The 24,940-nt window shown below is 41.3% G+C and overlaps 2 protein-coding genes across 9 annotated transcripts; one reads left to right on the top strand and one right to left on the bottom strand.

Annotated features, from left to right (window-relative positions):
* Positions 1–36: 36 nt before the first annotated feature.
* On the bottom strand, positions 37–14,467 carry acap1 (ArfGAP with coiled-coil, ankyrin repeat and PH domains 1). Of its 5 annotated transcripts, XM_088294005.1 has the most exons (23): positions 13,848–14,462; positions 12,451–12,508; positions 11,610–11,729; positions 11,445–11,498; positions 10,606–10,664; positions 10,332–10,515; positions 10,211–10,255; positions 9,086–9,181; positions 7,979–8,053; positions 7,229–7,341; positions 6,735–6,786; positions 6,517–6,617; positions 6,346–6,457; positions 6,081–6,271; positions 5,934–6,003; positions 5,046–5,140; positions 4,371–4,561; positions 4,247–4,294; positions 3,067–3,242; positions 2,874–2,983; positions 1,720–1,830; positions 1,574–1,635; positions 86–509 (listed from the first exon to the last, which is right to left on the bottom strand). In XM_088294005.1, the coding sequence occupies exons 1-23, from the start codon at positions 13,898–13,900 to the stop codon at positions 412–414; spliced, it is 2,274 nt and encodes a 757-aa protein (XP_088150131.1). In that variant the 5' UTR covers positions 13,901–14,462; the 3' UTR covers positions 86–411. The 5 variants fall into 5 exon arrangements, 4 of the variants coding, with proteins under 4 accessions (XP_088150128.1, XP_088150129.1, XP_088150130.1 ...); XM_088294003.1 differs by having other exon boundaries at positions 38–509; positions 6,081–6,457; positions 6,517–6,627; positions 13,848–14,467; XR_015842882.1 differs by having other exon boundaries at positions 84–509; positions 877–1,635; positions 6,081–6,457; positions 6,517–6,627; positions 13,848–14,465.
* Positions 14,468–15,517: 1,050 nt separating this feature from the next.
* agfg2 (ArfGAP with FG repeats 2) lies at positions 15,518–24,366 on the top strand. 4 transcript variants are annotated; one of them, XM_088294998.1, is made up of 15 exons: positions 15,746–15,880; positions 16,910–17,012; positions 17,186–17,279; positions 17,990–18,105; positions 18,622–18,760; positions 18,842–18,956; positions 19,038–19,127; positions 19,223–19,255; positions 20,829–21,023; positions 21,573–21,645; positions 21,726–21,769; positions 22,971–23,057; positions 23,133–23,222; positions 23,402–23,472; positions 23,547–24,366. In XM_088294998.1, the coding sequence occupies exons 3-15, from the start codon at positions 17,226–17,228 to the stop codon at positions 23,592–23,594; spliced, it is 1,155 nt and encodes a 384-aa protein (XP_088151124.1). In that variant the 5' UTR covers positions 15,746–15,880; positions 16,910–17,012; positions 17,186–17,225; the 3' UTR covers positions 23,595–24,366. The 4 variants fall into 4 exon arrangements, with proteins under 4 accessions (XP_088151122.1, XP_088151123.1, XP_088151124.1 ...); XM_088294996.1 differs by lacking the exon at positions 16,910–17,012 and having other exon boundaries at positions 15,518–15,880; XM_088294999.1 differs by lacking the exons at positions 15,746–15,880; positions 16,910–17,012 and adding an exon at positions 15,887–16,085.
* The last annotated feature ends 574 nt before the right edge of the window (positions 24,367–24,940 follow it).

The raw sequence follows: 24,940 nt of genomic DNA, 5'->3' as shown, positions 1-24,940 counted from the left end.
CTTGTATAGCTAGCGCTGGTATTTCTTTTTCCAATTTTGTAGAAGCTGAACAGTGCCCTCTTGACTATCAGTGTCATATAAGGACTATATCAGAACTAAACATTTCAAACTTGGTAACTGAAAAGGAGGCAACTAACATGTGGACCTATAGAGCCGCATGACGACGTAATCTTGCGCCTCTGCACAAAGTAGTTCTTTTCGCGCCACATCACAAGGTTTCATTCAAATTACATAAAAACTTTATTTGACATGCATTCCATCGACAAAACAGAAATTTCTGTTAATAGAAATTTCTACATTTTCCATATGATTATTCATAAAAAAATATCGGTGACAAGGTAGAAGGTATCATTTAAAAAAAAAAAACAACAATGGCTCACGGATTTCTTTTTTTTTTTTTTTTTTTCTTTTTTAGAATTTTCCCTCTGCGCTGCACCGCTTGAGCTTCTCCGGGTTATTGGACGCCATGTGCGAGAAGTCTCTGAAGATGTGCTGGTAGGTTTCGTCACCTGTGTGGCACAAAAGAGGTAAACAAAGTCAATTTAATACCAATAAATTAAAACAAAGAAAACCCCAAGCGGCCCATAGCTAGAGCAATTATTTGTTATTCCACAGGATGGCGCTGTCGGCTCGGGATGTGCACAGAAGAAAAGCGTTTTGCCAGAAGAACCTCGAAACCAAGTAAGTCGTAAGTTCAAAATGTCAATAAAACATTTGTTTAGAGTGAAAATGTGCGTTTAGATGGTCACACCGTTCACCAAAAGCGGCATAAATGCATAGAGCTTTTATCTTAAAAAGTCCCCTTTGAAGTCAATTTTCGGTTTGCCTCGGAGCAGAAAGTAGTAGGAAGCATGACGCATGCACGATGCACATTACCTCGTAGATTGCAGCTGGTGGCACACTGCACAAACTGGTGAGACCAGCTCCATGTCTCAGGAGTGCAAAGACACACAGACGAAGTCAAAATGCTGACCAGCAGGGTCTTTTTTTGTTTGGGTTTTAAATAAGCACAAACAAACACATACACACAAACAAAACAAGGTACAAGAAGCAAGCCTGAATAGCAAAAAAACACAATGCAATGAGCACCTAGGCTGCAAGTTAACGTGCATGCGTTTACCTCCGTTTATGTGCAAGCAGCTCAACACCTACTCCATTTTCACAGTATTTTGAAATTTTGGGGGTTTCAAAGTGCCATAAGTGCTAAGTGGAAGAATTAATGATATATCATAGAAGATCCTTTGTTCTACTGCACTGTCACACCTGATGTTCTTCATTGATTCTGAATAGAAAACTGGATTTTCACGCTTTCGCATTGAAGGCGTAGTTTTTTACTATCTCACATGAGATTTCTAATGGTATAGTTCCGCATGGTAAAAAAAAAAAAAAAGGTGACACTGTAAAACCAGTGTTTTCCGATTGCAGAAGAAAAACGAGGCGCGTTCCTATGACACTGAAGTGAACTACTCATTTTGTCCTCCCAGAGCCCAGCCACTTATTTGGTTCTTAAAAGCTTGCAGGCTCTTCCTGGTTTGGCCCTGCCCACTCCCGGCCACCTGCCCCTTGGAGAGACCTGATTTTCCCAGTGATCCGTCCATCTCTTGCATCTCCCTGTTCATCTTGGCGATCCGCAGTCTGGGGGATAAAAAGCGCTTCGGTCAAACTTTCAGTTTTGGGCTTAGGGGGGGGGGGGGGGGGGGATGTGTTCACGACGCTCACAAAGTGACAATGTCGGCGTTGGCGTTGTCTACGGCGATGGTGATGGGGTCCTTCTGGTTTTTGTCTCTGGCCTTGTAGTCCGCGCCTCGTTTCAGGAAGAGACACACCAGCCTGAGTTCACACACAAGCGGGTAACTCACTTTACTTGGATATCAAATTCGCCACTTGAAAGGAATTGAAATCAAGAAAAATAGCACTTGTTGTCTAAGCTCTAAAAAAGGCCTTTGGAAACATTGAATCGGCTTGCTAGTTGTTGCAAGTCTGAAACCGACACTTCTACCATTGTAAACTATTGTAAACTTTGTTCTCAACACACAAAAAAAAGTCTTAGAATGGTCCAATTTCAAACAGCTGTTGCTAAAATGCGACCAGCTGGTATGCTAACATTAGCAAGATAGCAACCTGAGCTGAGAAAGCGCTGCATGCTATTTCTAAAGAGAAGTGATACAAAGTTAACAAGCTAACACTCAAGAGTTAGCATGCTCCTTGTGAGTGATTTCATTCTGTATTGCTCAGTGTGTTTATCCCGGTCAATGAATGACTGGAAATGAAACTCTTACAAGAACAAAGTCGGATTTTGTCAGGATAAAAATCTGCCATTTTACGAGATTGAGATTGTATTTTTCTGAGATGGTCATAATATTTCAAAACAATACAACTTTTTTCATATAGCGCATTTCAGACTTCAACTGGGGCAGAATGTCATATTTCAAAAATCTTTATTCACGTTTTTATGCACTGTGTACTCTGCAAACGACACATTTATTCCCAGATAATATAATTATATTGTTTTCTGGGGGGAAAAAAGTATTGGTCTTAAAAAAAAAAAAAAAAAAAGCTGCAGGGTCCTGCAATATTTTATTTGTTCCTAAAATAAATGTAAAAAATGGCAATAGTAGGCAATAAAAGGAAAACATCGTCCGAAAAAATATTTCAGTACGGATACAAACATCCATCGATAATTTGGGACGGCTTTTACTTGACAAATTGAGTTTAATTTAGTTGTTAAATATTTGTATTTTGGTTGCACAGTCACTTGTTGGACACAAAAGTGTGCTGTGCTGCATTTTGTACACTCAAGATTTTGACCAACACTGGTTATTTATTAAGTCTAATATTTGTGTGTGTGTGTGTGTGTGTGTGTGTGTGTGTACCCTGTGTGACCCAGTATGGTGGCGTGATGAAGCGGCCCTCTCCCATTTTTGTCCGCCTGGTTGACGTCAGCGCCGTTCTGCAGCAGGAATTCGCATGCCGCCAGGGCGTTCTGAAAAAAAAAAACCCAAACAAACAATTGCTTACAACCCAATTGTGATGCCGTGTCATGGCGGTCTACGGAGGAACCCTCACCACTGAGACGGCCTGGATCAGCGGCGTGCAGGCCTCCTCGGCCGCATTGACCCAGTTGACGTTGGCGCCGTGGGCCAACGCGTCGGCCATGACGGGGAAGTTCTGCAGGGCCGCCGAGCGGTACAGCAGCGCCCCGGGGTGGAGCCCGCTCAGATCCTCCTCTTCTTCATTCACATCTAAGGTACGATAAAGACAAAATAGCTCGGATTACTGCGTCGCACTTTTTTACACTCGGGATCACCATCATGGCTGAAAATAAAAAAATAGTAGGAGGCATAAGTGTTCCTGAAAAACAAGGAAAAGTTCTATTGAATATTATCGGAAGCCAGCGTGTAGCAGCAGCAAAAAACAATGTGATGGAAGCTTCCCGTAGCGTGTTGGTCAAATTGTCAAGATGATGCAGAGGTAGAAGTTAATTGATGCTAAATGGCTAGCTGCTCAAAGTGAGCTACAGCAAGGACCCAATCGAAGATTTTTGAAAATAATTTTGAGAAAAAAAAAAGTTGGATGTTTTAAAGTCACCTATTTTGTGTATGCACTTTCTAGAAGTAAAGTTTTGTAGTTTCTCCAAAAAGTTTAATATGAAAATGTTGCATATTGTTTAGAAAAAAACTAGATTTCTAAAAAAAAACCGTTTTTTTTCAGCGGTAATCTTTTTATAAAATATAAAGATTATTTGAAAGTCATCTTACGGTAGTAGCGAATTGTTGTATTTATGTAAAGAAAAAGTTGGATATTTTCCAGAAAGAAGTCATGCTGTATTGTATAGAAGATTTCTGAAGAAGCTATTTCACAAAAAGTCAGATAAAAAAAAAAATCTGTTTATACTGTAGAAAATTCTGAAATGTCTGAAAAAAATTCACATTCTTGTTATATCTTAAGAGAGTTGTATATTTTCAAAAAGCGACATTTTGTTCTGAAAAAAATAGGTAATTAAAAAAAAAAAGTAATCTAATATTTTTGGTTATTTAAATTATTTTGATTTTTTTTTTAAATTTTGTTGAGTAAAATTAAGTTGTATTTTTAAAGTCAGATTTTCTGGGGAAAAATGTAATTAAAAAAAAAAAAGTTATTGAAAAAAAGTATTTTGGAGAGCAAGTTGTATTTTTCCAGCGGGACGAGCGCGGGCCACAAATTTCACTTTGACTTTTTCCGTGCTTGTGCTTGCGTGGGTACTGACCTACACGGGAGCCCGTGTTGTTCTTTTGGACCTCGATCGGGATTGACACTGAGGAGAGAGAACACTGGTGACGAGGCGGACGTCTGACTTGAGCTTCTTGGGTTACCTTGCGGGTTCACATTACCCGATCGAGGCAGAGTGCTTCGGCCCGGTTTGGGTTTGAGCGGCGGCCTCTGCGCGGTGCGGTCTTGCGTGGCCGCCCTATTCCTCTTGGCGCCGGGCCGCTTCTGCAAAGTGTTCCGACCCGTCTCGGGCAGCTTTTGGATGAACTTCTTCTCCACATATTTGTAACGAATCCAGGCCTCCTTGTCGCCCCTTTCGGCCACACACACGAGGAGACGACTCTCGTCACGGCTTTGTGGCGAAATCCGCTCACACAGACGATGAGAGACGCTACTGAAGAGAGCATGCGGTCGCGACATGAAAAAACATTTCGTCCGTGTGCTTTCGCCACTTCCTGTTTGCTGCGGTAGCGGCGAGATGAGGAAGCGCTCTCACGTAATCAAGTGTCGAATTTTGACAGCACAAAAATCACTCGACATCGGATGCATTTGTTCTCCTACAAGTCGGCCTGAATTTCGATGTCGCACCAACCAATGACCAAGAACGCTGCTCTCAGCCCGATTTATAGGAATCCATTTCTGTCATTCGGGTCTCGACACCACCGTTGGAAAAAATGTCAATGTGAATCTGATCTGGGAAACAAGATTGAAGACTAACCCAGTGCTTCGCAATTATTTTCTGTTAGAGTATTCGCACAACCCAAAAGAAGGAGATTCTTCATTTGCATTTCGCGTACCTTGGACTGGAGGCAAGCGGCTTCTTCAAGGTGATCTCGTCAATTCGGGCCTCGTAGATGCCGTTGATGACGCCGTTGCCCAGTTCGCACATCAGCTGCAAGACACAAGTTCATCTCAGCCATCTCAAGTAGGGCTGGTTTGCGATTCAAAATTCCAGATTCGATACTCAAGGGCCCGATTGGATTCGATTTTCAATTCACTTTGATTGATTTTTGATTCAATTGAGAATTTTACTCAGTGCTAATTTTACTTTGGTATGGAAGGCATTCTCAGAAGAACCAATGCTCCAATTAACTCATTCAATCCATAAAATATACATATACGTTTTCAAAAATGTAGTCCCCTGCCTCCCAAAGACGTATTTATACGTCTTAGCCTTTTTTTTTTTTGCGTCATAGCTCCGGGTTTTTACAGCATTAAAACACAATATTCTGTTAGCCTTGCAAAATCAGTCAAAATAAAAAAACAAAACAAAAAAAAAAAACGCTGGAATTGAGGGGTTTCGAGTGAAAATCTCTGGGATTAAATGAGTTAGTTAGTGCAAACTTCTTGCTGCAACTAGGTGCATTAGTACAATTATTAATATTTACTTTAAGAATTGAAGCCAATGCAGTTACATAATCAAGTATGTTTTATTTAACATGAACTGATCAAAACAATCAATCCATCGGCCTTCTTGCTTGTTGACGCTGACTTCACTGCTTCCGCCATTTTGTTTTGAGACGCTATTTTTGCATAGTGACAAGATTTTACGTTTTATGAATCAATATTGGGCAATGAAAAGCATCATCAATTCAAATTGATATAGCGATTTTCTTTTAAAATTGTTTTTTTTTTAAACCGAATGACAAGGCACCTTTTTTGTTACCATAGAAGAAGAACGTTACCTTAATGAGTTCTGGCTCCCAGGAATCCAGAGTAAGGGAGCGTACTTTGGAAAAGTGGACCCCCAGGCTCCTGAAAGAGAGGCAGTCACTCTCAGGCCATTGCGTGCGTGCGCGTGTGCGTGTGTGTGTTGGTTCGCCAGAGTGTACCTGTGTATTCCCGAGCACACGATGCACAGCGTGATGCCAAGGTTGATGGAAGCCCAGTCGGGTCCCGGCGCCCCGCAGTCGCAACACTGGCAGTTCCCGGCGATAACCTGAACCTCCTCCAGGGCCTTGAAGCCTTCACTCTCTTGACTGTTGACGAGGCTGCCCGTGGACAGCGAGCTGGAGCGCTGGCGCTGCGGGAAACGTCGACACGGGTGATGAGGAGAGGCGGAAAGTCCTGTCGAAGCGCATGCGTGCGGATCCTCACCGGACTGTGTTGGACATCCCTGCGCTCGTGGAAGGCCGAGGCGATGCTGTTCTGCACGGCGCTGATCCACGTCTGCTGCTGCCTGTCGGAGTCGGCCTGCAACAGACAGCTTCTGCACACGCGTTATAGTCGGACACGCTGACACCGTGGTGCGCCGCGGCCGAGACTCACTTGGACGGGGAGACCACTTCGAAACAGAAGCGCCTCTCGTTCTCGCCGTTGGGCTTGACCGTGCACAGGCGCAAGTCCTCCACCACCACCGTGGGCTGTTCCTGAGGGACACTACACATTCAATCATGCAGACCACACGCCATGCACAAGACTCCTTTTGGCTACGTCTTTGTTATTTCCCATTTTCCAAGCAACAGTTCTACTCTTTGTTAGTTTACCTTAAATTTCTTCTGATACACCAGCTGATTCTTCTGAATGGAGAACCAGCGCCTGGCAGAGAACGGAATAAGATCACAAAACAAGACCCCCCCAAAAAAAAAAAAAATAAAATAAAATATATATATATATATATATATAAAAATATATATATATATATATAAAATAAAATAAAAAAAAAATATATATATATTTATATATATATATATATGTATTTTTTTTAAAATTTTTTTAATTATATATATATATATATATATATGTATTTTTTTTAAATTTTATTATATATATATATATATATATATATATATATATGTATTTTTTTAAAATTTTATTATATATATATATATATATATATATATATAATAAAATTAAAAAAAAAATACATATATATATATATATATATAAATTTAACAAAACAAAAAAAAAAAATATATATATATATATATATATATATATAATTTTTTTAAAATTTATTTATTTATTTTTTGGGTCACACCTGTTCCAAGTCTTGAAGGCGTTGCTGGCCCTTTTGTAGAGGTACCCCTCCATGGCAATCCCAACCGCAGCATCCGGATTGAAATCCATCATGGAGTCGTCGTAGGAAACATCCTGGAAAGCCGACAACCCGTCGTTGTGTTTGTGTAAAGCAAAGCATGTTGAGATTGCAGTTTCTTTAGAATTGATGTGGAAGTGCTGACGCAGAACTTAAAATGCCGGACAATTCATTGACATGAACCAAAAAAAATAAGATGGAAAAAAAATGATGGGGGTACGATTCTCAAAATGTGCGTATGATTTTTTGGAAGGTTTTCATGGAAAATGTGGAATGCAAGTAAATTCCGGAATTTGGGGAATGTGAAAAAACATTTAGCTGTCACCAGTGAGTTGGAGAGTTTGAAGTTGGAAAGTGAAAATGTGGCAGTTTCGGCAATGTGAACGATATCCTAGGGAAAAATATGGGCAAGTTTGGGAATGTGAAGAAATGTCGCTGAGATATTCATAATTTTGTGAATATTTTGAATTTAGAAAAGTCTGAGCCAGTTGAGAAATGTGAGAGGAAATGTAAATTTGGGAATGTTGTCATAGGATATGTCCGAAAATAAAAAAATAAAATGCAGCAATTTTCAGAATGTGAAAAATGCTTCCTGCGATTTCCTGAATATTTTGCAGCTCAAATGATTTGAATCTTTTGAGAAATGTGGAAGAAGGAGGCAATGCAGTCAGCCCGTCCGAGGACGTCGAAAACCTTTTTTTTAATGGCGGCGTGTCTTTGCTCCATATCTCGCTTCTCCCGGGCAGAATTCAGGACAAACTGCGTCTGCTGTCGAAACACAACAAAATGGATGCTCGTTTGGTGGCCTGCAAATTGTGAAAAATCACTTTTCAAGCTTGATTTTAAATCTTAGCCTTCATCCTTCCCGTCATACACGCACGCGCTTCAACATTTATCACATGATTTTTGGCTTAATGACTCCGGCGGGGGGGCCACAAATTCATTTCCTGTCTTTGGACACGCGCACGCGGTGTCAGGCTAGGCCATGTGAAATATTTCCTGTTGTTGCTCGCTACTTCCTGAGCCGTGTGTCAGGCACCCGTGCTATGCAAATACTCGAGTTGAGCGGAAAGGTTTTTTTCTGCGACAGGAAACCTTTGAAATGGCTTCAGGTGGAATCCGGAAGAACCGCCCATCACGCTTACGGGAAGAAAAGTGCCGATCGTCGAGATTAAAGAGCTGTGTTGGTTAGATATGACAAGAGTTCGATCGTATATTTTAAAAATGAAATTCGTAATATTAGGAGATCAAAGATGCATATTTTTTAGGATCAGCAGGCATTATTAAAAAGCGAAAAATGCATATTTTGATCAAAAGTCAGACTTTCGAGATGAATAAAATAATTTACGAGAATGACGTTTATTTAAATCGGATGTTTTTTTTCAATTAAAGATAATTCTAATAATTAATATTACACGAATAAAGTCATTCTAGATTAAATTAATAGTTTGAGAACAAAGTTATATTTTTTCAAGATTAAAATTAACGTTTACAAGCATTAAATTGTTTTTAAGAGTAAAAATGTCAAAATACTTGAATAAAATTTTATAATTTCAAGAAAAAAAACATCATCTCAGGGAAAGTTTTTTTTAGCAATTTTATTTTGAAAATTAAAGTAATAAAAGCAGAGTAAAGATGGATTTTTTTTTTCATATTTCCAAGATTCGTCATAGTTTATGTGAAGGAAGGCACATAACTTGGAGGAAATTGAGATTAAAATCGTAATATTACGAGAATAAAAGTCTTATCAAGATTAAGAATTCTTCATTGCATGTTTGTGAGATTGAAATTGAAAATTACCTCTTCGCTCAGCTTTTGCCGATAACGGTCCAGTTCGGACAAGGACTGGTAGCCGTTCTGGAACAACTGGGCCTGAGCGTCCATTAGCGACAACATCTGACGGGACCAAAGTTTGGAAAATTCAATGTATATTTTCAAGATAAAAATGCGGATAGTTTCAAGTGATAAAGTCGATAATAAAGTCATGCATTTGAGATCAAAAGTCCGATACTTTTGTCATTTAAGCCAGAAAATCAAAATGAAGTCATGAAGGGGCGTCAACGTATCAAGTTTTGACTGGAAAAAAAGTTATAAACGTGATTCATTTTTTTACTATTTTAAAAAAAAAAACACACAAGACGTCATATATCTTTGCATTCAAGTTGTAATCTTATGTCAATAATAAAAATTAATTTTGGGGATCAAATGTTTATTTTCAAGATGAACGTTGGAACCCTTTGAGCATGAACTTCTATATTTTGGAGGAAAAAAGTTCTAGAAGAAAAATTCTCCCTAACATTCACGTTAAGATTGGATAATTTATTCTGTTTCTTATTTATACTTGAAGTATAAGACGCGTCTTTCGCCTTCTTTATTCAATCATTCAAGAAAGAAAAGCGGTCTATTTTCAAGCCGATACTATTCTAGATCAAATGTGCACATTTTCCAGATTCAAGACCTAAAAACACAACAGTGCATTATCATAAATAATTAAAAAGAAAAAGAAAATCTTTTTTTTTTTTTTAACGTCATGTAAAAACAGGAATCCCTCAAGGATCCGTTTTAGGACCATTACTTTTTAGTCTATTCATAAAAGTGTGTTGTTGGTCTCCAAATGTATGCAGATAATATCTGCATATATGCCCTTGCGCAAGAGTTCCGGGTACATTTGGAGGCGATAGCTCGATGGCTGAAAAGCTCATGTTTAATATTTAACATCTCTTTCTTCCTCGAGAAAATGATGTTTAATGTGTTAGTAAACGTTTCAGAATTTCATTTTTTTCTGGGCGTGGTGTACAGAATTTTTCAGGCGACAAAATGAATGTTACGTTTTGATGAAGGGTGCATGTAACCCCCCTCAAAAAAAAAAAGTGAAATGTGATGCGTTATTCAATTTTTCAAACTTGCGTAAAAAAGTCCACTCACGGCCATCAACAGTTCCGTCTTCTTCTTGGCCTCGATGATGTTAATCTGCAACAAAATGACAAAAACAGCTCCAGTTTGGAGGCTTCCAACCCTAAAAAAATGGACCTAATTCCTTGCTCACCTCCAGGACGTAGTCCAGAGCGCCGGATCTGAAGGCCCGGCGGGCGTTGAGCAGCGCGCCGCTGGCCTCCTCCACCTCGTGAGGCTTCCCGCGAGGCGCTTGAGCGTTCCTCGCCAGCGCCCCCTCCAGGGATTCGCTGCTTCGCTCAAACTCCTTGCGTGCGTCCTTGAAGCGCCGAACATCTCTGGAGCGGCGTGACGTAACACAAGCGAGCGAAGGTGAGCGAACGTGATGGAGGGCGCTGCTCCAATTTACATTTTGGGCTGTGACTCACTCTTTTACGAAATTCTGGAGCTTCGTCTTCACTGACTTCTGCGTGATTTCAATCGCCTCCTAAAAGCGCAAGATGTGTTACGTTACATACCTAAATTTTTCTTTTTTTTTTTAGATGAAAGTTGTGTATTTCCCCTGATAAAATCAAAAAGTCTTTTCTAGATTAAAGTGTCATATTTACAAAGTTGCAACAGTTTATTTTCGAGAGAAAATCAGATTCTTACTAAAACAAAGTTTTTGGTTTTCTATGGAAGTCTGCTATTTTCCAGATTAAAGTCGTGATATTGCAAGAACAAAATGGAATATTTTTTAGATTAAAGTCATTTGTTTTTGAGATTTCAGTTTATACATGGAAAGGTGATAGAGTTTTGAGCTAAAACGTTTTAAAACATAACATTAGGAGAAAAACATTTCTGTCTTTTCCAAATTCAAATATTTCAAGGAATTAAAGTTCTAATATTAATTAAATAAATGTGCATGTTTTTTAGATTAAAAAAGCTGATTTATTAATTTCGTTATTGAATTTATGCATGTATAAATATTGAAATATGACAGTAGTCATAATTTCAAGATTAAAAATTTCACATTTTCAATATGAGATGTTTAATATTGCAAGAATAAATGAATGTCTTTGAGATTCAAGTTGAAATATTACGTACAAATATATAATATATCATAAGTATAAATTCACATTTTCTTAATTAAAATCATTAAATGTCACATATTTTCAAGACGAAAACGTTTTTCGAAATTAAACACAATAAATTTTTCTGTAATTTTGTGCCATCCCTGAAAAACGACAGCAGGCATCTCGTACAAAAAGCAGACAAACGAACTCACCCCCTGCGCGTCCAAGATGAGGGACAACTTTTGAGAAAATGTCTGCAAACACTCCTGTAAAAAGCAAAAAAAATAAAAAAAAAATGAACACAAACAACATGATTTGGATGCCAATGAACTTTCAGAGTTGAGTAGTTCCCGAACGCGGGGGGGGGGGGGCCTCACCTCCATGGTGGAGTCCCCGGAGCAATGGTGTCCGAGACTCTGGAGCCCGCTCACAAAGCTCTTGCTGGTCTGGTAGTAGACTCGTCCGGCCTCGAGCATGGCCTGGCATTGTTTCACCAGCTGCAAGACACAGAAAAAAATAGACGCTAGATCTCAAAATCGAATCTCGAACAATATACTTGTCGTGTGACTTTATTCTCACAATGTTACACCTTCATACTCATAATATTATGATTTTAGTCTCGTATGATAACTACGTTAATCTAAAAAGGACAATTTTTTTTTTGGAACTTTTACTGAGAATGTCCGATTTTATTTTTTTAGTCTTATGACTTTTATTTTGAATATTTACATTTTTCTCCACGATATCGTCACTGTCCTGTGAAAAGCACGTTTTTCACGTTAATGTGTCTCTAACGCAGAAACCCCATTGATATAAAAAAAAATTTAAAAATCCAGTAAAAAATAGACAAATGTTTTTCACGGGACGGAGATGATATACAACTTAATTCTGGTGAAATTGCGCCTTGATTCTGGAAAAATATAACATTTTATTCTTCTACTGTGAGGATTTAAATGGGAAAAAATATGCAAATTTAATCTCAGAGAAACACACATCACTCTCGTAATACATTCATAGACGTCTTTTCTCAAAATTCTGACTTCAGTCTCATGATATTATGACTTAAATTTAAGAAAATTTACAACTTCATCATGAATACATAGTTTGAAAATATACTCCTTTTTTTCCCCACCAAAATATACAACTGTATTCACATGATATTACAACTTATATTTGAAATGAATTAATGTGATATCATTTTCTTCACACAAATCTCACCTTGTCTAATCGCGTCTCAAGTTCGCCCACGTCAGCTTGGACGGCCTCAATTTCAGCTCTGAAACAAACACACACACACACACACACACACACACACACACACACACACAGAGGCCAATTGTCATTTTTGAAAAAAAAGTTTTAAAAATATAACCATATTCCCTCCGTGAAACAAGCACCCATAAAGAATGTTTGTATTTTCACTGGTGGAGGCAGCACTTCGCCAATGAGCTGCCAGATGACACTTTGTCAATTCAGTACCTCGATTCATGCATGTGGCGCATGCAGCCGATTAATTGCCAAATAACCCCTCAAGCCTTCACCCAACATTTGAGTTTGTGTCGGTTGGCAGACGCTAACGCTAGAAGCACTCGAAGACGAAGCTAATCTGCGCTAACGTTGCAGCTCTGCCTACCAACGCTTCCTACCTAAATTCATAATTGAATGACTTTTTTTTTTTCTCCAGATAATATGCAATTTCATTTTCAGAACAGAATTGCCTTTTTTTCTCATGGGAAAATATAAGGAAAAGCTGACCCCTTTTTTTACTTTTTACTTTGTCAACAAAGGACAACTTTTCCCAGGTATATATCACATATCTGTGTTTTTAAATAATCCTTAATATGGGCTCCCAAGAAACTATTTTTTGGATGGTAAGCGGAGCTCAATAGAGACGTGTGTGTTATTTTAATTTATTCATAGGACACTCACACAGAGGAAGTACAAAATGGGGAAAGAAGAAAGAGCTAAAGATTTGTTCTTGTGTCAACATCAGTGGCCCAAAAAGTGAGGTTTCACACTTCCTGCGGCGCTCGGCTCACTTCCTGTTCACCTCAACTGTCACCTGTAGCAAAACGAGGTTGCGCTTTTTTCAAGTAACAAAACGGCCACGCTACCTTAGAAAGTACACCCCCACCTTTCTCCTTCTTTTGCGTCACCTTTCACTGTTTTGTTTTCCACTGCCTAGGCTCCAAACATTCGGATGGGTGTGTGTGCATAGGGGGGCAAGTTTGAAAGATGCCAAATCAGCTGCAAGGCACAACACTGACTCAGACCCTGGGCACACCCAAAAACTGTTCTCGCCGGCTTACATGCTTACAACTGTTCCATTTAACACCGCTTGCCTTGACTTATGCTTCTACTTTTTGGCTTTACATGCAAATTATAAAACTGCTCAAACAGTCGCACTTCATGCCTGCACAGAAGACCATATTTTATATTCTCATGTCACAAAAGGTATATATGAGGATTGAGGGGCATATAAAAAAAAACTATTTGAATCGGAAAATCGTTTCTTGATTCCACTTGTACGATATATATATATATATATATATATATATATATATATGCCATTTCTTTTTGATCATTCTATCACAAATAAAGTCTTAAAGTCTTACCTGAAGCGTGGGGAGTCTTTCAAACACTCCTCAAAGTCCACTTTAATAGTCATAATCCTCTTCGTTTTGGCGCAAAAAAAATTAAAATTAAAATTAAAAAAACAAATAAAATTCCAACTTCGTCCCGGCAAGGTTTACTTTGTCATTTTATGTCCTGCGGATTGTTGGACTTGTTTGATTTGTGCGGCTACTGTGTACGATGGAACTCGGCAGACGTTTGACTCGTCATCGACACACGCGTACGCACGCGCACACGCACAAACACACGTCGGGGTGTGTTTTTCTTGTCTGGCAACCAGTTTTCCTCCCACGCAACACCGCCCACTGCGCGCAAACAAACAAAACGCACACACAAAAGCACGTACTTACGAGTCGAGCCTCGAGTGCCACACGACTGACGTCACGCACCCTGGAATTCGATGAGTCTCATGACTCGAACTAGCCGGGGCTTTCTTTCTATTTGTTTTAGGCGAAATGTCATCTTGAAAATGCTTTTAAATGCTCTAAAATAAGCACCTAAATCCACTTTTTTATTTTTTTTTAAAATGCTCTAAAATATGAGTTTAAAGACAGTTTTGATTTTTTTGTGTATGTTTCTTTTCAATTACATCAGTAAGAAAATGATTGCGCTCAATAAAAACACGCCTTTTAGAGGCGAGCATTGAATACCAAGCGAGTGACGTCACGCACCCGGAACCCTGAAGAGACACGTGACGGTGAGCGAGGTCGACACGAACGTGTCGAGCGCCCTCTGCTGACGAAAGACAGTTATCGGCGTAAAAAAGATTCGCTTTATGCTCTAAAAAAAATAACGCTGCAGGGTCATTCTACAATTGGGGTACATATTTGGCTCAATACAAAATAATGCAAAATACAGAAACTTGCGCTTACAATAAATTTACATTTTAGATGCTTTGAGACACAATGTAACTAAAGTTGAAGTCAAACTGAGAAATAAATAGTCTCCAAAATAACATCTAAAATGAGATTCTATATCAAATCAAATAGATAAAATGAGTTTCAAATTAGCTTTTTTTTTGCGTGAATCCGTTCACGTCTTCCGCGTAACCCGTCACTCAGTGTTTTAGTGCAGACTCGTTTTAAATAGTCGCTATTATGTTTTGAAGTTATCTCAAGATAGACTCAACCCAAAAACATTTAGGAAGAGGAAAAAAAGTGAGCAACGGAACTCAGCTGAAGTGACCTGAGCTAAGTCTTCTCTTCTAGTTTTCATCTTTTTAAAACCGTTTCCAGCAGTAATGTTGTGTGACTCAAATAACCCATAACCCAATTCAACCATATCAGCGAAAGGAATCAGTTCGCAACGCAGCTGACACAACGAGCATGCAAAAATTCTAACTTTAGCGTTGTTACTGTAATTAGATAATTACTAAAATCGGATTAGTATTTCAAATCAAATGCAACTTCATGTCATTCCAAATATAATGTATTATGAAAAATAAATTATCTTGCAAAAAGTACAATTTATTGTTTGAGCTATCAATGTTACTTTTTTAACAACATATATAAAAAAATATATAAAATACATGGTTGGTATTTCGTTTGAATGATCGCATATGTCCGGTGCTATGGCACGCTTTTATTCTGAAGAGCGTCCGCGTGCTTCCGGTATTCGTCGCATCCTATTCACTCCAACTTGCCCTCCTCCGTGCTGCCTGGCATTCGCTGCGAAGCAGGAGCCGAGTGGCGTTCTCTCCTAGCACCAGCCCACGCCCCTCGACCCCCCAAGCCCCCCACGCCCCTCGACCCACAATGCGGCGGTGAATTGGCCGAAGTGGAGAGCCCGGGAGACGGCGCTCGGACGGAGGCTCGACCCCTCAATCCCGCCCCTCCTCCGGATCCACGATGTCGAACCGCAAGCACCGGGACAACCAGGAGATCTGCGCACGCAAGGTCCGCGAGCTGGCCCAGTCCGGAGTAAACAAACACTGCTTCGAGTGCAACCAGCCCGGCGTGACGTACACGGACGTGACCGTGGGCACCTTCGTGTGCACGTCGTGCTCCGGAATGCTGTGAGTAGCATCTGCAGCCTGTGTCTTTTTCGAATTGCAGTTCTTGCAGGCATCAGAGTGATCATAGTAGAGCCGAAGTGGCAGGCCCGGAGATTGCAGCACGCTTGCACATGTTGGTGCAAGAGAGGGAGGAAGATGCTTTCCACGCATTTTGACACACTCTCTATCTCCCCACAGCGTTTTAAAACGAGTCATTGGGTGCAAGGTTTGTTTCTTTCCGTCCCCTCCACTACCTCCTCTAGAGCCTGGGCGTGTGTGTTGATATGTGTGTGTGTGTGTGTGTGTGGACACATTTTGCATGTTCAGCCCACTCCAAGCAGCACTCCACGAGAAGGCCACTCTTGTTATTGCCCAATCCTGCCGTGTTTGATCATTGAGTCCATATCCTTCATATCCAGCCGAAAGTTCATGTACGAGTCCAGTGTAGTTAGATAAGTCAGCCGAGCAGGGCGCACAACAGAATGATATCAACTAGTGCAGTTTTTCTCAGTAGTAACATGTAGTTGTCTTACCGGTTTGCCGAAGTTGAGCTACTAGTGCGACTGTTAAGCTTGATATTGAATAATAATCAGTGTGAGCAGTGATTCAATATCCTGGATATCCAATTAAGGTTCATGTACTAGTACGCACTTTGTCATCACTAGTAACACAGTTCAAGCACAATAGTAGGTCCAGCTACTAGTGTTTTCACAATTGTGACATTTCTGCACACTAGTAGGACAACGCTTGCTGTTACCAATGAGGCAGAGCTACTAGTGGGCATTTTGTTGCTACATTCAGATCTAGGAGGCTACTAGTGCATGACACATGCCTACTAATCGGACCCAGTTCTGTTACTAGTGCAACACAGTATTTTATTTGTGAAATTTTGTTGCGCGTTAGTCCAAAAGTAGGACCCGATATTGCGATTTAACGTGCGATTATTTTTTTTTCTTCATCTATTTTTTTTTTTTAGCAAAGAGAAGCCATATGTTTGTAAATAATAAAACAATAATAGATTTATTATACATTCATGTTCTGTTCTTACAGGTTCGCCTCATGAAAAAAAAAACGCAAATGTAAATGCTGCTTAAGCTGGATATCAAGGAGGTGGAATAAATGCCCTCCCCCCGCCACCTCAGCATGGATGAAGGTTTCACACACGTTCGAAGCCCCCCTCCCCCCTCCTCGACACCACACACACGCGCGCACACACACACACCGTGAAGATGTTTCACGCCCACCTGCTGTTTCCTCTGCTCGGAATGACAACACGAGTTGTGCTTGCGTTGATTTGTTTTTCAACCATTGGTCGTCCTCCCCCAGGCGAGGCCTCAACCCTCCGCACAGGGTCAAGTCCATCTCCATGACGACCTTCTCCCAACAGGAAGTGGAATTCCTCCAAAACCACGGCAACGAGGTGAGTGACACGAGCAGAAAGACGTCTCGTCCCAACCTCGGCCCACTTGCTCCCGGCCTCTCCCGCGTGACATCGAGAGGATCGCCGGCGATTATGTCCGCAGGCTTTTAGGTGGAGTGCCTTTTTAGTTGATTGCAGGGCAGCGTGGGAGTTCGGGGACGTTGAAATAGTAGACGTCACCATGAAAGTGTTTTTATCGTCGCGAGTCATTGAAAACGGGTGATATAGCGATGTGGAAAAAAATCAAATCAAAGTCTCACCCGCCATCGTCCATCACGCTGCTTTTGCTGTCAAAACGTCCGCTGGACATCACTTGCTCCTCCTCAGCGAACGTGGCGCTACCGAAGGGAGCGGGGCGAGATCGAAAAACACAATTTGAACGTCGATAGCTGCATTTTACAATTCCGCAAGTTGACAAATGTCCATTTGTGAATCAGCGAGGTGGTTCTGCATGTCTCGCGCCGGTTCACTAAACCGGTGTTGCCCAGCGTTCATGGTGCCAAGACTCATATTTCACATTTGAAACTGTCTCACGGCACTTAGCCACAATGTGGCAAAAAAAGTGACGGCGATGGAAGGGAAACTGATTTGAATGGGAAAATCGGTTTGGATCGAAAAGAAGGGAATGAATCGAAGCAAACGAAATCAAATTTTTCCCACTGTCATATTGCCCCGTCATCATTTTCCCGCGGTGTGCCGTTTGCGTTCAGGTCGGCAGGAGGACGTGGCTGTGCGCGTTTGAGCCCAAGACCGACGGCTGCTCTGACATGAAAGACTCGCAGAAGTTCAAAGAGTTCCTGCAGGACAAATACGAGAAGAAGAAATGGTGAGCCGATGTCCCAACGCGATGTAAAAAGCCTTTTCAGCCGATAACGTAACATGGCGGAGATTTGAAAGGAGGCAATTGGATGCTTCTTGTTTTAAGACAGTGCTTCTCAATTTTTTTCTGTTACGCCCCCCCCCTCCGCCCTGCAAGAAGACAAAAATGCCGGAATTATAAATAATAGCATTTTCATTGCAAAACAAAAAGGACAACCGGCAAGGAGAGCGCCACTGCCAACTAGTGGAGTGGAGGTGCCATTACACTTTATTGTCGTACGGTGGAAAAAAAGCTTGGGGGAGCCCCTTAACATTGCACCGTGCCCCCCACCCCAAGGGGGGTCCGCCCCACTATTTGAGAAGCACTACTTTAAGAAGTGGAATACGGGGATCTCGTGAGAATTTTCCTCTTGTGAAAGCGGGACAAAGGTTATAAAAAAAATAAAAATTTCCCGTAACATGTCCCATTGAAGACCACGATTACAAATTGTCCCATCCTGCGACATTCATCCTTGTCTTGCAGGCATTTTTCCAAAAGTAAGAACCGAAGAGATGTGGAGGGACCTTGGAGCCCGGGTGTCCAGACCGTCCTCGTTCACGGTGCGCTGTCGGGCCAGCCCCCTCATAACCTGCCGCCCAACGCCCGGCCCGCCAGGACGCTGGTGAGAGATGCTCGCTGTCGGCCGTCAAGACGCGGCCCACGGAGCCACCGCGACGCTTAACGTGTCTTTCCCTCTCGGCAGTCCCAAATGGCGCAGTGGGATCGAGCCCCGTCCGCCTCGCCCGCCGACGCCCGCCCCGATGCGTTCACCGCGCGGCCTTCGCGCTCCCAAAGCTTCCGGGATCCGCCGCCGAAAGGTATCGACACGCGCCGGAGCATTTTGCGCTGCGCTCCAATCGAAACATTTCCCCTTGTGCGTTTTTGTCTCTCTATTGTAGAGCAGAATGTCTCCGGGATTGAGAGACAACGCCCGGGCTCATTGTCTTCAGCTCACGGTCCTTCCTTCCCTGCCCTCCCTCGACCTTCAGGTGGGCATCCCGACTGCCTTCTGCTCCCTTTTTTGATTTGTCCTTTCAGATTAACAGCCTCTTATGCTCTGTGTGTGTGTTTCCTGATTTTGTAGCCGGTAGCTCTTTCAAAAAACACTTCACGTTAGGTAAGACACGCCCCCTCAACCTCGTCCCACTGGTGTGTTTGCCACATGCCAAATGTGCCTAATATCCATCCCTCATGCATCGAGTCCTTTGCCGCTCCGATCAGACGAGTCCTCACGTTGCTATTTTTAGGAGGCGGCCGCGCCGTTGCTGCTTGCGGTCAGCGGCGGGCTGCTGATATTTCACTCCGCGTCGGCGGCGTCAAAGCACTTAAAAATAAATATGTGGGCTACCGCTGTAATCCCATCGTGCCTACAGGTTCGGTTGTCCAAAAATAGTTCTTATCTGGACAACTACGGCTAGTTGTACGCATTCAACACATCAGCGATTCAGCACTTGCGCACTTTAGTCTGTTATTTTAAGAGTTCATATCATTTTTGTCAATTTTAACCAGAACGGTGTCACCGTTCAGGAGAAAAAAAAAGACTTGCTTTATCAGATGCTAGCATGCGCTGTGGCTAACGGTTGCTGTCCGCTAACATGCTTTTTTTTTTTTTTTTTTTGCTTGCAGTGGTGTTTGTGTGCTGAAACTACCGAGCAGAAAGCTTGCTGTTTCACCCAAAAAATAAATAAATAAATAAATAAATCATACCGTTGTTTGTTTGGTTGTGCAAAAATAGTCCTTTTCTAGACAGCTATGGCCAATCGTGCATATTCAACACGTCGTCGATTCAGCACTTGCGTTCTTTGTAACTGCAAGATTGTCGATAAGATAAGTATTTCAAGTTGATTTCGTCCAGAGAGTTCAGCAAATTATTTGAATTGTTGTCACCAAAAAAAAAAAAAAAAAAAGACAGGCTGCTGCTAGCATTCTCTATGGCTAATGTTTGTTGCTAGCTAACATGCTAATAATGCTAATATTTCTCCTTTCTTATTTTTTTACTGTTGCTATTGTGTTTATGTGGCGGAACTACAAAGGACAAAGCATTCTATTTTACTTTTTTTTTTTAGAAATAATAATTTCAACTTAATAAAAATAGTTCTTCTCTTCACAGCTATGGCTAGTCGTACATATTCAACACATCAGCAGTTCAGCACTTGCACACTCTATATCGGCAGGATAGTCTTTTATTTCAAGGTCATTTCCAGAGTTGAGCTAATTATGTAAATTTGAATAAAAAATTAAAAATAAATATGTCACAGTTAAGGAAAAGAAAGACCGGCTTTATCAGATGCTAGCATGCTCTGTGGCTAATGTTTGCTGCCCACTAGAGTGCTAATCATTTTAATCTCTCTTGAGCAATTAAGCATATTTTGTAAATTATTTACTAATAATAAAAATGTCACAATTCGCAATAAACGACATGCTCAGTATCAAATGTTTGCTGCCCTCTAAAATGCTTACCATGCTAATCTTTTGTTTTTGTGTGCTGAAACGATGCAGCAGCTTGCTATTTTTTATTTTTTTTTGTAAAATTTAATAACCCTCAATAATATTTCTTCCAGCATGAAAGGTTTATATTACTAAGCACCTCGTGGAGTTGTTTACATTCATTTTGTGATTTTTTTTTTTTAAATGTTATTTTTATGTTGCCTGTCTGTGGCTTCATCCTTTTTATTTTTTGTCTTTCTCAGGTCGCACCGCGTCAACGTCTGGCGCCACGGGGCCCTTCAGAGCCTTCCCCAAATCGCTCAGCTTGGACTTCGGCGGACTGAAACAACCGCACGCTCCTCTTCCTCAGTCTCTGTCCCAGCAGCAACAAACCACTGCCAACGCCCAGGACAGGTACGCTGCGGTATCGCACCTGGACAGCGTCTTCTCGGAAGCAGGTATGCCATTTTCTACCGTCTGTTTGCATTCGATTTTAGAGACACTCCACTATGTACAAAAAAGTGATGACTCATTTTGTTTTTTTTTTTTGTTTTTTTGTGTAAGCATCCAATTCTTATTTCCTCCACTGTATTACAGTAACAGCCGAATTCCACACTCACTTAGTTTTCGGCATGTTGACTTTAATAAAGCACTGCAGTGGAGTCTGTGTGTGGGCCAGATTGTCACGGCGCGCTCAGCAAGGTTGCGTAACGTCCTTCCTCCAAATGCCAAGGCTGTTAGCCGCTGAATTACGCTCATTGTGTTTGCTCCACATCACGCACAGTTGGCTTCAAAGGAGCCCCTTGACTCGTTTTAATCGGTTTAAAATCAGCCGCTTTTGACTCACCAAGGCAGATTTTTTTCTTCTTTTTTTATGTGTTGAGGAGGAAAGCTTGTTTCCTGACTCAGTTACAGCACTTTTTTTCCCATGTCAATGTTAGATTTGAACCCTGTGTTTCTCATTTGGATAAAGTGGAAAAAAATCTGCGTGAAATGTTTGTCCGCAGCACCACCTGCTGGGCCACCACAGTATAGCACCCTGTTTGGCAGTCGGCTCTCTACTGGCTCCACTCCTGCCAGGTAATTAAAACATTTTTTTGGGGGGGGGTCAAATCATCACTTTGCTGCTATTTTCTGAAGCTGTGAAATTCTTCCACCAGCTCTCCGGGTGTTGATACAACGTCAGCCTCGCAAACATTTGCAAGTAAGATGAACATTTTTCAGATTTTTATTTCCGTTAAACCAAATCATCGCTGTAAAACTCACTATTTTTGCTCTTTTTGTGCTCAGGCCGAAGCAATGAAACGAAATTGTTAGGTTTCATTTATTTTGCTGCGGGTGTTGATGTTGTTTTTTCATTTGGATTTTTGAATGCAACTCAAACTCAAACTGAAAGTTGGATTGTGCTTCTCTCACTCTATCTTTGTGTGTAAATGTGAGTTGCATGACTCAAAAATGTGCTAAGTGTGAGTGCACTTATTTGTTTGCCCATATGTAATGTCGCAACAGTTCGTGCAAACGTGTTTTTTTTTAGCCTGGTATCCTCCGGTGAAGATGTTTTTTTTTTCCTGTTGAATAATTGTACTACAAAATACTGCTGTTGATGTAACATCGGTTTTTGATTGTGTACATGCTTGATCCATGATTTGAATTCTTAGTGTCGTTCCAGATCATAGTAAATACAGTACCGGTAAATCGATCCAGATGAAACACTAATCTGGATTTAAATGATTTAGCGCCATCTTGTGGCATCTCTAGGTACTGACGGAATTTCACTATCTGTGGTTGATCCCTAGCCCCCTTGAATGGCTGGCTTTCACTTTATTATTATTATTATTCCCCAGACGTCTTAATAAAATGTCTGTTACTCGCTTTTGTCAACAAGCTTCCCTCGCCAAACACGCGTGGGGCCACAATTTTTGTTCCAGGAAGGTCAAAAACGCTTCATGCAAAAAAAAGCACGTGGGTTCATGTCAGAAAAGCACAATTTCGTGATGGTTTTGATATTATCTGAGATTGATGTGCATGTGAATTTTGGTGATGATTGAGAGCAGTTTTCCGGCCGTCCCATTTTGCACCTCCTCTAAGCTCGCGTTCTGACAATTTCATCTTTTTCAATCTGCTTGGCGCAAAGCCAGCACTTGGCCATGTGCGGCAAGGATGTGTGAACTGCACTCAGCTGTCAATCTTTTTTGGCCATGTTAGTGAGAGAGAGCGAGCGAGCGAGCGAGAGTATGTTTATAGGAATATGTTTGTGTGGCGTGTCTCGGGGTTGTGTTGTGCTGAATAGTGTGGCATGGAGCCTGTTCACGCCACACACACTGTCAATTATCTTTTCATCCCACTGACCGCCCCCCCTTTCCTGTGTGTGTGCGTGTGTGTGTGGGTGGGCGCATGTGTGTTAGATTTCCCCAACCCATTCAGCTCCAGCTCCACTTCCCAGCAGCCCGCTGCGCTGTCTCCCAGTAACCCTTTCAGCAGCTCCCCAGGAGGTGAGTTTGTTGGTTTGTCCGCAATCCCGCCACCTAAGCGACCAATCACAACCCGTTGCGCTCTTCCCCCCCCAGGCGACAGCGCGTTTGTCACCTCGCCCACTTTGGTGTTCCCGCCGCCTGCTTCGTTTTGCCAACAGGCTGCCAATAACCAGGAAGCTAATGGTAATGCCCGTTTTTCTTCCCATTTGAGGATAAAAAATTTTTTTTTTTGCTTCATTTCAATGTGCATTGCGCTGTTCATTTTTTAGTGTGCACTTTGACCACCAGGGGGAGTCGATCTTTGCAGAAGATAAAGAATAGTTACAGTGAGCTTTGTTATCCATTCTATCAAATGTTTTCAGGCTTCGCCGCCTTCCCGGCGTGCGACTCCCAGCCCAAAGTCCCTCGGCCCATGTCGGTGAACCCTTTTACCGTGAGTACTTCCTTTTCCTGCCAAATGTAAGAGGCGTCGTCAAGCAACATCCTTTTCATCTCGCTCTCTTTCAGGGGAACGTTTACCCCAGTCGGGGCACGTCGCGAAACCCTTTCATCTGACTGAGCCTCCCGTTACGCCCCTCACTCGACCATCTCTGGGAAAAGTGAACTGGAGTAATCTCTGCGGCCATGTGGACGTCTCTGGAGTATCTCCCCCCCCCCCCCCCCGCCCCCTCCTACTAATGTCCTCTTATTTATGTGTGTTTACTTGTTTGCGTGTGTTTAAAAAAAAAAAGGAAGAAGAAGAAAGCCTGAATGTAATTATGACTTCAACTAGCGAGTTCTATTTTAACGCCCCAAGCATATTTTTTTTGTGGGGGCAGAAATATACACGCAAACTGCTGCAACTTTGCTTTTATCCCCCCTGCTTAAAAAAAAAAAGACAATAATACTAATTGCATCCATTTTTAAAACTATATTCGTCAACAGAAAAAGTCGCCCCAAATGTTAAGTTTGAAGTTTTTGAAGGATCGCCGCCTTAAAGTCTGTCTTTTGTTCGTTTTTCCTTTCTAGGATGTTAACCACTGCCAGGCTGCATGAGCTTTGAGGGCTAAAAAAAGCTAATGAATGTAAAAAAAATAATAATAATTAAATAGCAACTACAGAATATTAACTTATAATATAAAATGATAATGCTTCTTATACTGGACCAAAATGTTTTTTTTTTCTTTTTTTTTTTTTTTTTTTACATGGGGGTGGGTTGACGTTTCCTGAAGGTTTCGCATAACCACGTCTTTGTCATGGCAAGTATTGAGAAAAATAATCCGTTTCATTCTTTACTGCTGGGTGTAAGCAGTGTTGTTTTCCAGAAAATAAAGCCCTTTTACACTAAGTTCCTTCTTTTGAATGTGTCCACCAGGGGGCGCGCGTTGCCCATTTTGCACTTCAAGGCCCCGAGGTTACTTTGGGATGCACGTTGCATAACACGCAGCCTGCTTTAGGAATAGTACTCCTATTTTAGGAAGGCTACCAAAATTATGGGATGTGTTGCTTGCTTTGTACTTGTGCTCTCACTGCGCTATACAATGAACCCCCTCTATTCGCGGTGGATACGGACCGGGCCGGACTGCGAATAGCAAAAATGCGCATGTCGTTGACGGCCATTGAAATGCATTAAAAAAAAACTAAATTTGATAAACTGACAATAAGCATTTTCCTTGAAATAAATCCACTCTTAGGGAAATCCGCACATATGCGTGTGCGCTATCTAATGATTCCATTCAAATGAATTTCATATAAAATTGTTTTTGTGTTAACAAATGTTGAAATAGCGTCAATGCTAATGTGCTTAAAAGCTGAATACAACCGAAATCTACATAATAGTACTGCACTACTTAGATTCCAGTTAGAATAAGAAGTATGGCTAATGAATGTACGGATTACCGAAAAGTTACGTGAATTGAATT

The sequence above is a fragment of the Idiotropiscis lumnitzeri genome, chromosome 4, assembly GCF_059441095.1.
Source record: "Idiotropiscis lumnitzeri isolate Australia: NSW breed Sydney's pygmy pipehorse chromosome 4, RoL_Ilum_1.0, whole genome shotgun sequence".
In the NCBI taxonomy this organism is placed as follows: domain Eukaryota; kingdom Metazoa; phylum Chordata; class Actinopteri; order Syngnathiformes; family Syngnathidae; genus Idiotropiscis; species Idiotropiscis lumnitzeri.
This window is presented reverse-complemented; position numbering and strand designations above follow the sequence as displayed.